The sequence below is a fragment of the Mus caroli genome, chromosome 3 (assembly GCF_900094665.2).
Source record: "Mus caroli chromosome 3, CAROLI_EIJ_v1.1, whole genome shotgun sequence".
Classification (NCBI taxonomy): Eukaryota; Metazoa; Chordata; class Mammalia; order Rodentia; family Muridae; genus Mus; species Mus caroli.
In genome coordinates, this window is record NC_034572.1 from 69,514,089 (window position 1) to 69,529,315 (window position 15,227).

The following is a 15,227-nucleotide window of genomic DNA, read 5'->3' on the forward strand; positions in this document are numbered from 1 at the left end:
CATAAATAAATAGTTTTAGAGAATAAATAAAAATGTTAGATAAGAGGAGGAAGAACAATTTAAGAGAAAAACTGTTAGAATGCTATAGATAATGTAGTTTATGAGATTAGTTCAATACTATGGTTATTTATTTATTTATGTTCTTTAGCGTTAGTGTTTTAAATCAAAGTCTGCGTGGACTGAGTAATTATGTGCTTTATGATAATACATGAATGAAGGGAAATAAAATCTTATGATAGCACAAACATTTTATCAGCATACAACTTTAAGATATATAGTAAAAAAGAGGAAAATTCATTAAGGAGTCAACCCCCAAGAATACCACAGAAAAAAATAAAATGTTAATATGAAGGACATACTTAGCACTGCTAGATGCATAGAAAGTTCAGAGGAGAAACCTGAAGTCCACCCCAGTGCTGGGTCTTCAGCTTGTGGTGACAGTGTTTTGAAAAGAATCATCAATAGCATTCTCTTTGGTGAGATTAGAAATGAGAATGTAGAAATACATATATTCCATTCCAGGCTCTGGCACAAAATAAAAGGGACTAAGAAAAAGTTGAATCTCTTGGTGGAAAGTCAATGATTTGAGGGACATATTCTAGAGATGCAGGACAGGAGAGAGGGGACAGCACAGAAAGAACCATAAACATCAGGAGGGAAGCAGGGGATTTTATGTTGAAAGAGGCAAAATTTTCTTCTAGAAGGACATGAGAGCCAATCCTCTTTGATGGGCTCTGAGTGTCCTTCTTACTTACTGATTTATTAAGAACAAGACATAGCTTCCTGATCATTTCTATTTACTTTGTAACTTAGAAAACAAGGACATTTACTTTTAATGATAGATATAAGTTAAAGCCTTAAATATACTACTTGAATATTTGGTTATTTCCTCAAAAAATAGAAATCTACAAAGGAACATGAGAGTTTAATTATACCATAGGTCAACTGAATTCATAGCTCTCTTCATAGTATCCTACCAAATGTTATATATATATATATATATATATATATGTATGTATATATACTCAGTGATCCATGGAAGCTTCTCTGTGGAAGATTTATCACATTCTAGGTCATAAGGCAAGCCCTATTAAAATTGTAATAATTCCTTGTCTCTTATCAGATTAAGGTATAACTGGAAATCAACAGGAGAAACTACAGGAACTAGCCATATACTTGCATACTAAATAATATTCTTTGGAAGATCCCTGGGTTACGAAGTAAATTGGAGGGCAAACTGAAAATTCTTGTAATTAAATTAAAATAGTAGGATAAGATCCAGTCAGTTTTGAGAGGACAATTTAAAGTTCTAAGTGATTACACCCCCTACACACACACACACACTATACCCAAAAGATAAAGAAAATAAAAAAGTTTGAGAGATCCCAAATAAATAAACTAATGATTAACCACAAAAACAAAAACAAATACAATAAAGCAAAAAATCTAGAAAAATAAGCAAAGTCAAATAATATTCAGTAAAATTTAAAAGCTAGTAAATATATCCTACAGATTTTCTGAGCAGTGAATAGATTTATAGGCTGTTTCTAATTAAGAGACAATGAAGAGGAGATGGAAAATTAGAGGTAAGTGGATAATGGTAAATGAACAAGAAAACATATGGGACACAAGTATGACAAACATGCGTGAAAATGATGTAGAGTATTGGTGGGGAAAGGAAGCCTATTCAGAGGAGTGATCAGCTAAACTACAACTGAACAGTAAAAACTCAAAGCTAAAAAAATAAAAGAAAAAATTAAAATTAGCAAGTGATGTGAAAGAGAAATGAGCTTCAGCATCAGTTCTTCCTTGGGGACTCGCTCCCCACTGATAGGTTTTTGGCAGTATATCTACAGGCAAGTGGAAGAGCTATTAATCTCAATCGCTGGGACAGACAAGTTGAGCCAGACATTTTCTTCTGTGTTAGTTACTTGTTGATGTTGGGACTGAATAGCTGACAAAAGCATCTTAAGGAGAAAGGACTTATTCTGTTCTCAACTTGGAGGCATACATTTCACTATGGCAGCAAAGACAAGATGGAAGGAGACTGGCTGATCACATTGCTTTGGCAGTAAGGAACTTAACAGAGAGAAGGAAATGAGTCTGTTCTTTAAGCATCATGGATTCTTCCCACTATATTTCCCTTAGAGAGACTATTCCTCCTAAAGATTCCACAAACTTCCAAATCGGTGCTACTTTCTGGGAAGCAAATGCTCAAAGATATGTATCTATGGAGGCATTTTACATTCAAGCTACAGTTTCTGATAGTTTTTGTGGGGGAAGACACCCTTACCTTTTCTCATCACACCTTCTATCTCAAATAACCCCTCTTCTCCAACTCAACCACACCAATTTAACTGTTATTCAGTTGACATGTAAAGTAGTGTTCTAGTCCGTAATTCATTATTCTTGCGGCTGGGAAACAAGGAGCAAATATAAAAGATTTGAAATTTTATTCATATTTAAGATGATTATATTTCTGTATCATATTTTATTTTTGGTAAGTTTTTTGGTGAAATTTCAGACAATTGTGACATCATCTCACTGCCCTCTTTAATATTTCCAAATATGTAATAAAGTCTCTTAATGGCACTAGTACAGTGTAAACTTCCTTAATGAAACTTGACTTGAAGATAGAATTCACTGAATTCATGACAGATTTTCACATGTGTTCCTTTAAGTGAACAGGATTGCTGTTGTTTGTCCTAGGAAACCTGTGTTTAAACATTGGGTTTTAGCTGTAAACACATATAGGATGATAGCTATTTATATGAAATATTTCATATGTAATATAGGAAAAGGTAATGGTATAAAATGTAAAATGTTTGCACTTGTTAGTGCAGGGCTCTCGTCCATGGAGTGATGTAACCATGTACAAACACTTGAAAGCCTCTGGAGCTATTTGGAATATCTCCAAAGTATGGAAGCAGGAAGGAAAACAGTTTAATTAGGACAAGCTTAGTGAGCTGTGTGGCTGTGAAATCGGAATGCACTGTACCAAAGCTGAGACTGTAGTTCACAAGTTGCATTTGCTTTCTGTTCACAGCAAATGGCAGTGAGGTCCACATAAGCAATGTCCGTTATGAAGATACAGGAGCATACACGTGCATTGCTAGGAATGAAGCCGGTGTGGATGAAGACATCTCTTCTCTTTTTGTGGAAGATTCTGCTAGGAAAACACGTATGTATTGAGTCCCACCCTAGCACACACACACACACACACACACACACCACACATCATATTTTATAGACTTGGGCTTTGCCATTTGCAACATGCACAGAACATAAAAACAAACAATTTCTGTTTTCAGGAACATTGGAAATCTTAAAACACTTAAAATAGTTTGGATGATGTTTGAGAGCAGGTGCAGTTTCCCCTGCAGCATCAGCAGCAGTACAGCAGTATACATAAGATGTTCCAGACCCCGAGTTCCTGTGTGCTCATGCAAGAATTTAAATCCTTAAAAAATCCCTTTTCCAAACAGTTTGTGAAATTTAAAGCCCTGAAACAATCATCACTGTGTTTATATGTGGTTTTAACTTTGCCTCTTTCTGGATCTGCCAGTGACATAGCAGCCTTTGAAGCAGCAGCTATGTTGTGACCTCTGCAGCAGATCCACCCTGTCCAGTATAGTAAAAATTCTTTGTCCTCATGGCATGGGCCATATGATTATCTCTTGGGATTGGGTAAAAGTGTACTATACACAAGCATTCAAAGCTATTTCACCTATATACTTGTACATATTTATAGTTCAATTGACACAATGGATTCTGGAGTTGTGATGAGCTCAGGCTAATTAGAGTATCCTTCAAATTAAACAGTTCATAATTTCTCCTGATTACACTTAAATGTGTCTCTATTCTGTGATACGGGATACAGTGTTGTTAATTTTATTCATCCAGTTGTGTTATGGCAGTGCTACAGAAAGGGAATAATTAAAGTAGCACATTATGTGTTTGTTACAGATGAAGGTTTTTTATTAAGTGAACTCTGGGCAAGGCTCAGGTATTTAAGCTCACATTGACCCTAGGGTGGCAGTTTCATGACTTGGTCTGGATGCACTTGAGCAGGTTGTCACCTCTGCTCACAGATCAGTCTTTGACAGTTGTAAGTTTTGCAAGGTTCGGATGTTTTGTACCTCTTGTTTGGGGTGTATTTCTCTGAGCCTAATTTGATGAAGGTAGAAACATCCACTGTGACATCAATGAACTCAGGTGAGTATGAGAGAGCAAGAGGAGGCTACTGAGACCTGGGAAGGAGTACAACATTTTCTATAGATTGTTTCTGGGAATAACAATCATCATTATAAAGTAATATTTAAGTAGAAATGTTTTAAGGCAGAAAAGTAAAAATGAAAGCCAACTTGCTAATAGAAACAAAGGCTATAATTTCTTTATTCCTTTTATTTTCTCTACTAACTACATTTTTTAACTTGTTTTTTCTTAAACTTAATTATAAGGAATTAAATTCTGGCCTTTTATTTGTTATTCATGATTGTATTCATGAGACATTTTACTTCATTATTCCAATTTTCTTTTTAATGCCATGCATATTATGCTGATGTAAAAATATTGATTTTAGGAAGTACTTAAACGTTATATTTGCTATTACAGTTATAGAAGAATGTGAACTGAACTTGAGTGTGCCTAAACTAGAATTTTATTCATCTTAATGTGTTAGGTTTCTCTGGTCCTAGTGGTGTTTCAGGTACAGTGTACCCTTTTGAAACTCTGAACAGCAAGGTAGAGCTGAAATTAAGTAGAAGCTATGCTATGGAAATGGGGGTCTTTTGGTTGTCCCTGTTAAGGCTTACTTCTTGTTCAATTTAGGAACTTAGACACAGCCATTTCCATTTGGACATCTGTCTTTTAGAAAGCCAAAGAACCTGACAGTCACTGCAGTTTTTTTTCTTCTTATTTCATCCATTTACAAGAAAATTAAGAACCTTTTGTCTGTTATTTATTTATTTATTTATTTATTTATTTATTACACTCCATATTTTTATCCTAAACCCATCTCCATCCACCCTTCGACTGTTCCACATGCCATACCTCCTCCCCAGACCCCTGTCTCCAAGAGGATGTCCCATCCCCCACCCCCTACCCATCCCGGTCTACAAACTCCCTGAGTCCTCCAGTCTCTTGAGGGTTAGGTGCATCAGATCTGACTGAACACAGACTCAGCAGTCCTGTGCTGTATTATGTGTTGGGGGCCTCATATCAGCTGGGCCCAGTGTTTGAGAGATTTCAAGGGTGCAGGTTAATTGAGACTGCTGCTCACCCTACAGGGTCGGCCTCCTTTTCAGCTTCTTACATCCTTTCCTTAATTCAATCACAGGCGTCAGCAGCTTCTGACCATTGGTTGGATACAAATACCTGCATTTGACTCTTTCAGCTGCTTGTTGGGTCTTCGTGAGTGCGGTCATAATAAGTCCCTTTTAGTGAGTGCTCCATAGCCTCAGTAAGTGTCAGGTCTTGGGGGTCTCCCCTTGAGCTGAATCTCAGTTTGGGTCTGTCACTGGGCCTTCTTTTCCTCACGCTCCCCTCTATTTCCATCTGTGCAGTTCTTTCAGATAGAAACAATTATGGGTCAGAGTTTTGGCTGTGGGATGAGAACCCCCTCCCTCACTTGATACCCTGTCTTCTTGCTGGAGGTGGACACTATAAGTTCCCACACCCTACTGTTGAGCATTTCATCTAAGTTATGTCCCTTTGAGTACTGAGAGTCTCTCACCTCCTAGGTCTGGTGAATTCTGAAGCATCCCCTCAACCTCCTACCTCCTGAGGTTGCCTGTTTCCATTCTTTCTGCTGGACCTCAGTCCTTTTCCCTCACCCAATACCAGATCAGTTTCCTTTCTTCCTCCCAGGCCCCATCCACTTTCCCTCACAGTTCCCTTCCTCCCTCCACACTTCTAGTTGCTTTCTTCTCTCTCCCAAGTGGGACTGTGGGACCCTCACTTGGGCTCTTCAGTTTATTGACCTTTTGAGTTCTGTGGACTGTATCTTGGGTATTATGTACTTTTTTTTTTAACTTTTCCAAAAGGAATATTCCGTTTTAGATGTTACAACACACACACACACACACACATCTGGTATAACGGAAAAGAATTCTTTTTGTAATCGGACAGGGTTGGGTCACCTGTCAGTTCTGTGATTTGAACTTGTCACTTGCCCACTTAGAGCTTCATTTCCTTCTACTATAGTAGAAAATAAAAATGAGCAAACTAAGAAATTTTTGTTGGAATATATATGCATATACGTAAATAATGATGTTCTTTTCAGACTGGTTAGCACACAGTAACATTCATCTGACTCATGCTAACTTTCTCAAAATAGTTTCTGGATTCTTGTTCACAAGTTTTTATTTTAAATAAAAAAAAAACCTGGAAAATCCAGTGACTGGTGTAAATCAGAGTTTTTACACTGAATGAATGCATATAAATATAAAATACATGTAGTGATAGACGGATTTGAGTACATAAGAATGTTTATTGACCAAAAACACAAGAAATATTTCTTTTCACATCTAAGAAAAATAAACTCTGCTCTCTGAAAACAAAGATATTTTTCTTTAGTATGGATATTGAAATATTTTAAGTAAAGTTCAGATTCTCTCCACTCCACAAAATCCCTTGTGTTAGAGAAAGAGTCAAATCAAAGCTGCAAGTCCAACCACTTCACATTTAAGAAGTGTCAGTGAAGATGGCAGAGTGTTCATCTTCAGTTTCCTTTCTGAAAGTTGTGGTGAAGTATGGAGCTTCGATTTACAGTATAACACTGAAGGAAGATTTAGGTGCTCAATAAATCGCAAAATACATACTTTGTTTAGTGACGGCCTTGCAGCTATAACCCAGTTATTTCCTACATGATAGGACAGTCACAGTACTATCAATTACAGTTTCCCATAGTTCGTTTTCTCGCATCATGACACTGTGGAGAGAATACTCGAGAAAAGCATTAGATGGGCAGCAACTCAGAAACGACTTTCAACTTTAATCTTTTGGGCCATAGAGCTTGATTTTTGTAAGTTTTTTCCACTGTAAGTTTTTTCAGTGAGTAGCTGAATTGGAAAAAAGGACTCCTAACTGACACCCTGACTTTTTTATTTTAAGCTTACAGGGTAGTAAGATTCAATGGGTGAGTCATAGGTAAACGTGTGATGCTTATAACAAGCTTTGGAGAGGATAATGTGAAGTGCATGTGTGAATTTAGACAAAGGACATATGCTATTTATAAGGAAACATCTTGCATTTGGCAAACGCTTTATACATATCCACTCTCAGCAGTGCTCAGCTGGCAAAGATTCACCTTTAGGGTTAAAGTACATGAACAACAATCTGTTGGCCATAGGGAATGTTGAAGCTACTGGCTACATAAACCCAAGCAAAAATTGAATCACATCTGGCCAAGATTTTAGAAAGAAATGGGGTTAATATAGCTAATTGACCATGGTAAAACATGATTTATAAGTGTACTATATTGTAGTTATTTTGTATATTGTATATTGTAGTCTAAAAATATTAAACATACTGTGATGATATATTTATTCTGTATATGTTTCTTTTTCAATGTCAGATTGTTAAAGTTGACAATGGTAGCTTATTACAATAATCCTTTTACAAATTTCATACATTAAAAGCTTGTTTTGTAAATGGTTTTCTGAGACAGAGTTGCTGTGCATACCTTTGGCTGTCTTGAAACTCACTATGTAGACCAAGCTAGCCTCAAACTAATAGCGATTTGCTTCTGCCTCCTAAGTGCTGGGACTAAACGTATGTGCCACCACTAGCTGGCATAAAAGAGGCCATTTATGTTAATAAGAATTAATATATTTGTATAAGTTTTTAATTGTGAAACAAAAATTAAGAGTCTTGAAGAGAGTGTTTGTTTTTAGAAGTAAATTAGTTCTAACATTGGATGTCTACTCATGTTAGTGCCATTTACCAAATGGCTTCCTCTTCTGAATTCATTTGTAACACTGTAGCCTAGTATTGCCAAAGCTCTTAAAGACCACTTCAGAATGTATTTTCTCATCTGTCATCAGTCTGTCATCCATGATCTCCACATCCATCGGTATAGTATAGACTGTCTCTACCACTCTGTTGCCTGCACTACAGCCCATAGAAAGGTTTACAAGCCTTAACTTGGGGATTCCAATAGAAAGTTTACCTTTCTGTCACTTTATAAGAATGATCTAAATGGGTTAAATTCTGCATCGTTACTTACATGAATAAACCATTTAGACTTGATATTCAATATGTAAAATTGCAGTAGCTGTAATTTAACTATAAAGACTTAAATATATGATAAAATGCAGTTATTTGTACAAAAAATCTTAAAACATATTTTTAAGATTATAGCTTCTTTAAAATGTGTGTATGTGTTTGTGTGTATGTGTTTGTGTGTGTGTGTTTGTGTGTGTGTGTTTGTGTGTGTGTATGTGTGTATGTGTTTGTGTGTGTGTGTTTGTGTGTGTGTATGTGTTTGTGTGTATGTATGTGTTTGTGTGTGTGTTTGTGTGTATGTGTGTGTGTGTATGTATGTGTTTGTGTGTGTGTGTGTGTGTATGTATGTGTTTGTGTGTGTGTGTGTCCACATGCATGCAGGTGACCATAGTAGTCAGAAGACTGTTCTGGATCCTCTGAAGGTAGAGATACAAAGCTGGTTATCGGCTGTCCCAGATGGATGCTGGGATCTGAAATCTAGTTCTTCAGAAGAACAGCAAGCTCTCAAATCCCTGAACCCTTTCTCCAACTCTGCAAAACCTTTTAAAGATATAGAACATCTATGGTATGTTTTTCTATTTTAAAAGAAGAAGAAAGTTTTAAAGTGGCTTAAAGCATGCAATTATTTGAGTATGGTGATTCAAACCTGGAGGCAGAGCTGGTTGTGGTATTTCAAGCACATAGACCCATTTATGTGAAAAGGGAAATGCATAAATGGAAGGTTGTATGGATTGAAGGAAATATCGTACATGTCTGCATGAAAATATTATAATCAAGTGAGTAGTAAGCTCATTATGAAATAAATATCTGATAATTTTTTATTATTCAATAGGATTTATTTTTATCACCAGTTAAAATATTTATGATATTTAATTTGGCCAAAACTACCATATCCATGAAATAAATTGTATAATAAATCTATTCAATTGTTGCCAGCACATGTTCAAATGATCTGCCTTATCATTCAGTATCTGAAGCCTATACTTTAAAAATAATATTGTTTCCAATGATATTGACTTAAACCATTTCTAATATGTGATCATTTTTTATAACAGCACTGAATCATGTAAAATGGAAGCATATGATCTGAATGTTACTAGATTGTCAAGTTTATAGCAGTTGTGAACAGTTACAAATCACTATTCCCCATGACAAATAAAGATGAAATCCATCTTATTTTACTTTATTTCCTTGAGTTTATAGGCACATATTGTACATTTGAAATTTGCTAGCCTAAAAACATATTACAAAAAGCACATTTATTATTTAATGACATTTTATTTATATAATTTTATGCATGATAACTAATTTTTATGCAATGGCATTGTTCAATATAAAAATCTCTATAAACTTTGAAGTAAAAGCAAAAAAATAAGAGCAATAAGAAGAAGCTACGGTTTGTGTATTTTAGTGAATCTGAACATCTATCAGAAAGAAATTAGTTAAATAAATGTGTAGAGCTTTGCAATGGAATGCTCGGTTATTATTAAAATTAATGATGTGTGTCTGTGGATATTTATATTTAAAGATGTACACAGTGTTATGAAAACAAAAGTGTATATGTACTGGTTCTCTAAAATTACATTTAAAACTTTCAAAATATATTATAGAAAAAATATCCAAAACTAATGCCTTGAAGATATCACAAATAAAATTAATGATTATTTATTTGTATTTTAGAATTATGAAATATTTCCAGTGATAACCATAGAAAACAATTTACTTTCCTCAGTTACATATTTTTTAAATCCGTGAGATTTTTTTTGATGATGTTGAGATAATTGTATTCTTTTTGAGTGTCTCTATTTCTAAAACATGCATTAAGCTTAGTGAACTCTTGACATATAACTCTGTGCTTAATTTTCTTTTGATTAATCATTTTATTTGTTTATATTTCAAGTGATATTCCCTTTCACAGTTTCTTCTCCACACATATCCCCATCCCATCTGCTCTCTCCTCCCTCTGTTGCCTCTATGAGGGTGCTCCACTCACCCACTCCTGCCTCACTGCTCTAGCATCTCCCCTACACTGGAGCATCAAGCCTCCACAGGACCAAGGGCCTTTCCTCACATTGATGCCAGATAAGGCAGTCTTCTGATACATAAGTATCTGGAGTCATGGATACTTCTTGGTACATGCTTTGGTTGGTAGTTTAGTCCCTGGTAGCTCTAGGTAGTCTGGTTAGATGATACTGTTCTTCTTATGGGGTTGCAATCCCCTTCAACCCCTTCAATCCTTCCTCTATGTCTCCTGATGGGGCCTCTGGGCTGAGTTCAATGGTTGCCTGTGAGTATCTGAGTATTAATCAGGTGCTGTTAGAACTTCTCAGGGAACAGCCATACCAGGCTCCTGTCAGCAAGTGATTCTTGTTACTAGTAACAGTATGGGGGTTTGGTGTCTGCAGATGGGATGGATCCCTAGGTGGGGTGGCCTCTGGATGGACTTTCCTTCATTCTCTGCTCCTTTTTTTATTTTAAAAAGTACAATCACAATTGATTAATAATTTTCTAAGAGAATCTTTCATGAAATTATATCCCCAGTGGGATGGCCCTCCTCTACTTTTATCACTGTCTCTCTTTGAGTGTATTTATTCTCATCCCTACCATTTTGAACAGTGAATCTGTGCAAAGAGTAGATGAGATATTTAGGTTCCCATCTTTAACATGTTACACTGGTAAACCAATATTTTTCTAAATATATTTTGACTCATAACACTGAAATTATTCTCTAGAGAAAAACTGTATATTGTAGTTTTCATGATATATTATTGTCCAGTAAAGGATAGAATGTGTATATGCTTAGGTACATAGTACAATTTATTTACTAATTTTAATTATATTATTTTTAAGGTTAGAATAGAATTTCTGGGTTATCTTCCATAGTATTGAATGAAATGTCAGAGGAAACAATGTGGATATATTGACAATATGTTATCTTTTTATTATTTGTTTATTTATTATAGAGATAGACGTGATGTCTTGTCTAGCCTCCACTTCCTATATTGATGTGATCTTCTTCCCTTAGGCTGTGTAGTGCAGAGACTATCTGTGTGTGCTATGTGTCTGAAAAAATTCCTAATCTCTAAAGATTTACTAGGGACACAGCAATACAAGTAATACATGGGTAAGTATTGTGCTAAATAAATACATAATATAGATGAATCCACAACCAAAATACAAACTTCCACCTAGTTTTAAGAAGACATTTCAGAGACAATGAAGTTTGAATCTCCAATGCCCTGATTCACATTGAAGTACCCCTTACTTTTAAAGGAAACATCTACTAAAACCAAAGGGTAATAGCTCTTCAACTTTACAATAATAAGAAATGCAGAACAAAATTGCAGGGAGCATGGAGAGCTGTGGTGGAATGTTAGTCCAGCAGCATCGCTGCTTCTGCAAGTGATTGCATCCAAAAATATGATCCAATAGGAATGTAGACATGTCACATACCTTAATCACCCTGGCTGGAATGCAAGCCTTTAATCCCTCTGGCTAGAATACAGACAGCCCTTAAACATACCTTTAGTCCCTGTGGCAAGAATACAAACAAGCCTTTAATGCATACATTTATTCCTAAACAAAGATGTCTAATTAGATGCAGACAAAACGATGGATCAGAGAAAGATTTAACAGAACGAGTCAGAAATAGTATAAGCACAACTCTCATAAGAATAGACAGGAAAGAGGGGCTACTTAAATAACAGTGAGGGAAAGTTGACTTACTTCAAATTGTCTGGTGAGTGTGGGGATTCAAGTAGATCAGTTCAGGTTAGTAAAGAACAAGAGTTTGAAGCAATCTTTCCAAGGAATCCAAATCCATCAGAAGTGGAAAGAAAACAATTTGAATCAGTCGGCCTAGAGCCAGAACAACTGAGTTGACCTGGCCAACCAAAGTTCAGCATGAACTAGAAAGCATGAGTTTATGCATCAGTAAGTCTTGGAGGCTGAAATATTCTAGGCCTAGGTTAGCAAGTGGAGGCTGGATGCTGAAATTTTCAGTGCCCAGGCTTGTAGAAGATTAGATTGAACAGAGGTTAGAAGCTTATAGGCCCAGTCTTAAAGATAGGTAGAACAATTCTTAGCTTGCCTCAAACCATGTATTTGTAAAGGTCTCCTTTTATCACTTCATCTGAGGAAATTAAATTGATATTTACATTTACAGAAGAGATATTTACACGACAGAACAAGACTAGGTACAGACTGCTGCCACCACTCTCGTGTTTGCATCCTTTGCAAATAGCATTGGCATAAACTTCTCGACTTAATTTTCATACACCTCACAGACAGAAGTCATACACATTAGAGTCATGAGATTACTTTGCAGTTTGGTAATATTTAGGAAAAAAATAATATGTTTTGATTTTTATTGTTTTTACAGTAAGCTCCCTTTACATTTCCTTTTCCGATTTCCATTACAAATTGATTTTATTTACATAAACTCTTTACAATATCTATAATTTGAGTAATATATTTATGAGAGAAGACTCTTATTATGTAGTATAATCCAATCTCAACTCATGATCCTTCTGCTACTGCCTACAAAATGCCTGGCTAATTTATGTCATATAAATGTCTGTGAACCTAGTTACCTTGAAAATTGTCGGAATTATTAAACCTTAGACTTTACCATTTATTTATTAATTGGCAGCTGAAAATGAACACTCAGAAAATTTAGATTCTCAGTAAGAACTTTTATTTTACAGAGAATAAAATATCTACAGAATACAATACTTTGGTTTATTCATGGTTTTACCCATTTGGAACAAACATGTTGCTGATGTATTGAACAGTGAATAAATCACTTCTCCATATTCAAAAGCCTCAAATTTAGTCCAGGATGCATTTATAATAAAGCATCGTATAAAATGATAGCATTATAACCACTAAGGCCAGGGTGAGAAGTCACAGAAAAAGAAACCAGTTGAAGTAAGTTGATAATTCTTCCATGTGGGTTAGAGACCTAAGAGAATATTCAAGCTGGGGAAGAATCATGAAGCTCGTACCGCATTAGGTTACCTTTGGGATTACCCTGTCATATTGTTGCAACATAATCACCTGTAATTTGCAAGACTAGGTTAATACAGACTAATAGAGCAGGACTGGAGTGGTTCACTTTAAGAAAGACATAGTTATATTCTGAAAATGTGAACCAGCTTCTTGCTCATTTATTATTGAGACTTTTTGTAGGTTTTATCAAAATATGCAAGATTTCATTTCTTTGTTTGCTGGATTTTACTTTTAATATAACAACATCTTGTGTGTTTCTTTTTAATCATCTGAGTAGGAGTTTGCCTAATTTCAATCTCCATGATAGTAAAATAGGGTTTTCTTGTGTATCCTCTGTTTAATCTCAGAGGAATATCTGAATTAGAAACTTCTCTGCTGATATACAATAACGTGGCCTCATGGTATAGAGGTGGATTATCTTCTGTTCATCTTCTAACCATTGCTAGGCATAATGCAGAATTTAAAAAGCTACTACAATTTTCTTTATTAGCTTATTCAGACTTCTAAGACAAAAATCAATATTTCTAAAAAGAGTACTTCATAATGCATAAGCATATTAAAATAATCAGGGACTATATATTTGTCTTCAGGCTTCTCCTGTTTGTTTAGTTCACTGTGAACATAAAGCTATTCCCACACCATAAAGAGCTTGCTGTGACAAAGCCTAGGAGATCATCTACCTGTAACTTTCCATGTGCTTATGTGACTAGGACAAACCTTGTGAGGGGATACTTTTGGCAGGAGAGCTTCACTTAAATACATTTTGTGTAATGTTCAAGAAAATTTCTGGGCCAATGCATCCATTGACTTTCAAAACATTGCCTTAATTCCAGTTATTTACTCCTCTATTGGATTTTAAGAAATGCATATGCTAGTTTACACTTTTAGATTTAATTGTGACACAATTAATGTCATTGAAGATATTGGTATAAATAAATATCTAGTGGATCTGGTGATCTGAAATGCTTGACACGGTCCAGCACATGCAGACATCTCAGATGTTTCACATACTTGCTCTTATCATTATTGCCCTGCATTAAACAATAGATAAAAATCACCATTTGAATAAAACTGTAAAAATATATTCTTAAAGAAAAAAATTTAGTTATTTTATTTTTTTTTTGAAGAGTAAATTAATTTTATTGACTGATGAAAACTAAAGTCATAAGAAGTTTGGACAGAAAACAATAATCAAGTTCTGCTGGTATTCTGTATTTTCTTTTAACTTTAAGCCAAAAGAACATAGAACTGTAGCCTATGAGTGAACTAGTTGTTTTTAGTTCCTTCAACAAAAAAACTGCAGTTTATCAGTCTCACAGCATTAAATATACACATTTCTGCAAAAGTGTGAAAGTATTTTATTATTATTATCAAAATAGTTTAAAGCAAAGCATCTTTGTAAATTACTTGATCAATTTTACATATTACAACTATTTAATATGCTACTTTGCATTTTAGACATTTTATTACTGGTCAAATTTACTAAGTTCTTACTAAGTTTATAGTTTTATTAAAATGCTGTCATTTTTCTGTCCAATAGTATGAGTGTGAGGAATATAAGATTTGAGGAAAGCATGGACACAGAAATAAGGGAAAGTGCTTGCTTCATCTAATACATCATGCATGATAATGCTTTATTTCTAGAGTCTGTGTGCTCGTGGGATGTTGCACAGAAAACCCTCATAGTAGACACCAACATTCTTTTTCCAGAAGCATCTCCTCACTCAGCTAGCAGTCTGAGCTTAGTTGCTTTTGGTGGATCCTCTCTGTAAACATCTTTGACCTCCTTCCCTTGTGGCCTGTCTAAATAACTTCACTACCCAATGTGTCTCTGCTGCTGTTGCTCATTATTATTACTATTGTTTAATCATTCCATTCGTTTACATCTCAAATGATATCCCACTTCCCAGTTATCCCTCCACAACCACACCCCCCATCCCACATCCTCCCTTTCCCCTTTGCCTCTATAAGGGTGCTCCCGAACCCACCCA

At 35.3% G+C, this 15,227-nt stretch overlaps 1 protein-coding gene across 4 annotated transcripts in view; it reads left to right on the forward strand.

Annotated features, from left to right (window-relative positions):
* Positions 1 to 15,227, forward strand: part of Fstl5 (follistatin like 5) — a 591,337-nt gene that overhangs the window by 479,001 nt on the left and 97,109 nt on the right. For all 4 annotated transcript variants that reach the window (XM_021158305.1, XM_029475620.1, XM_029475621.1 and 1 more), the window contains one exon: positions 3,047 to 3,181. In XM_021158305.1, the coding sequence (XP_021013964.1) occupies positions 3,047 to 3,181 (135 nt within the window). The remainder of the gene's footprint in view (positions 1 to 3,046; positions 3,182 to 15,227) is intronic.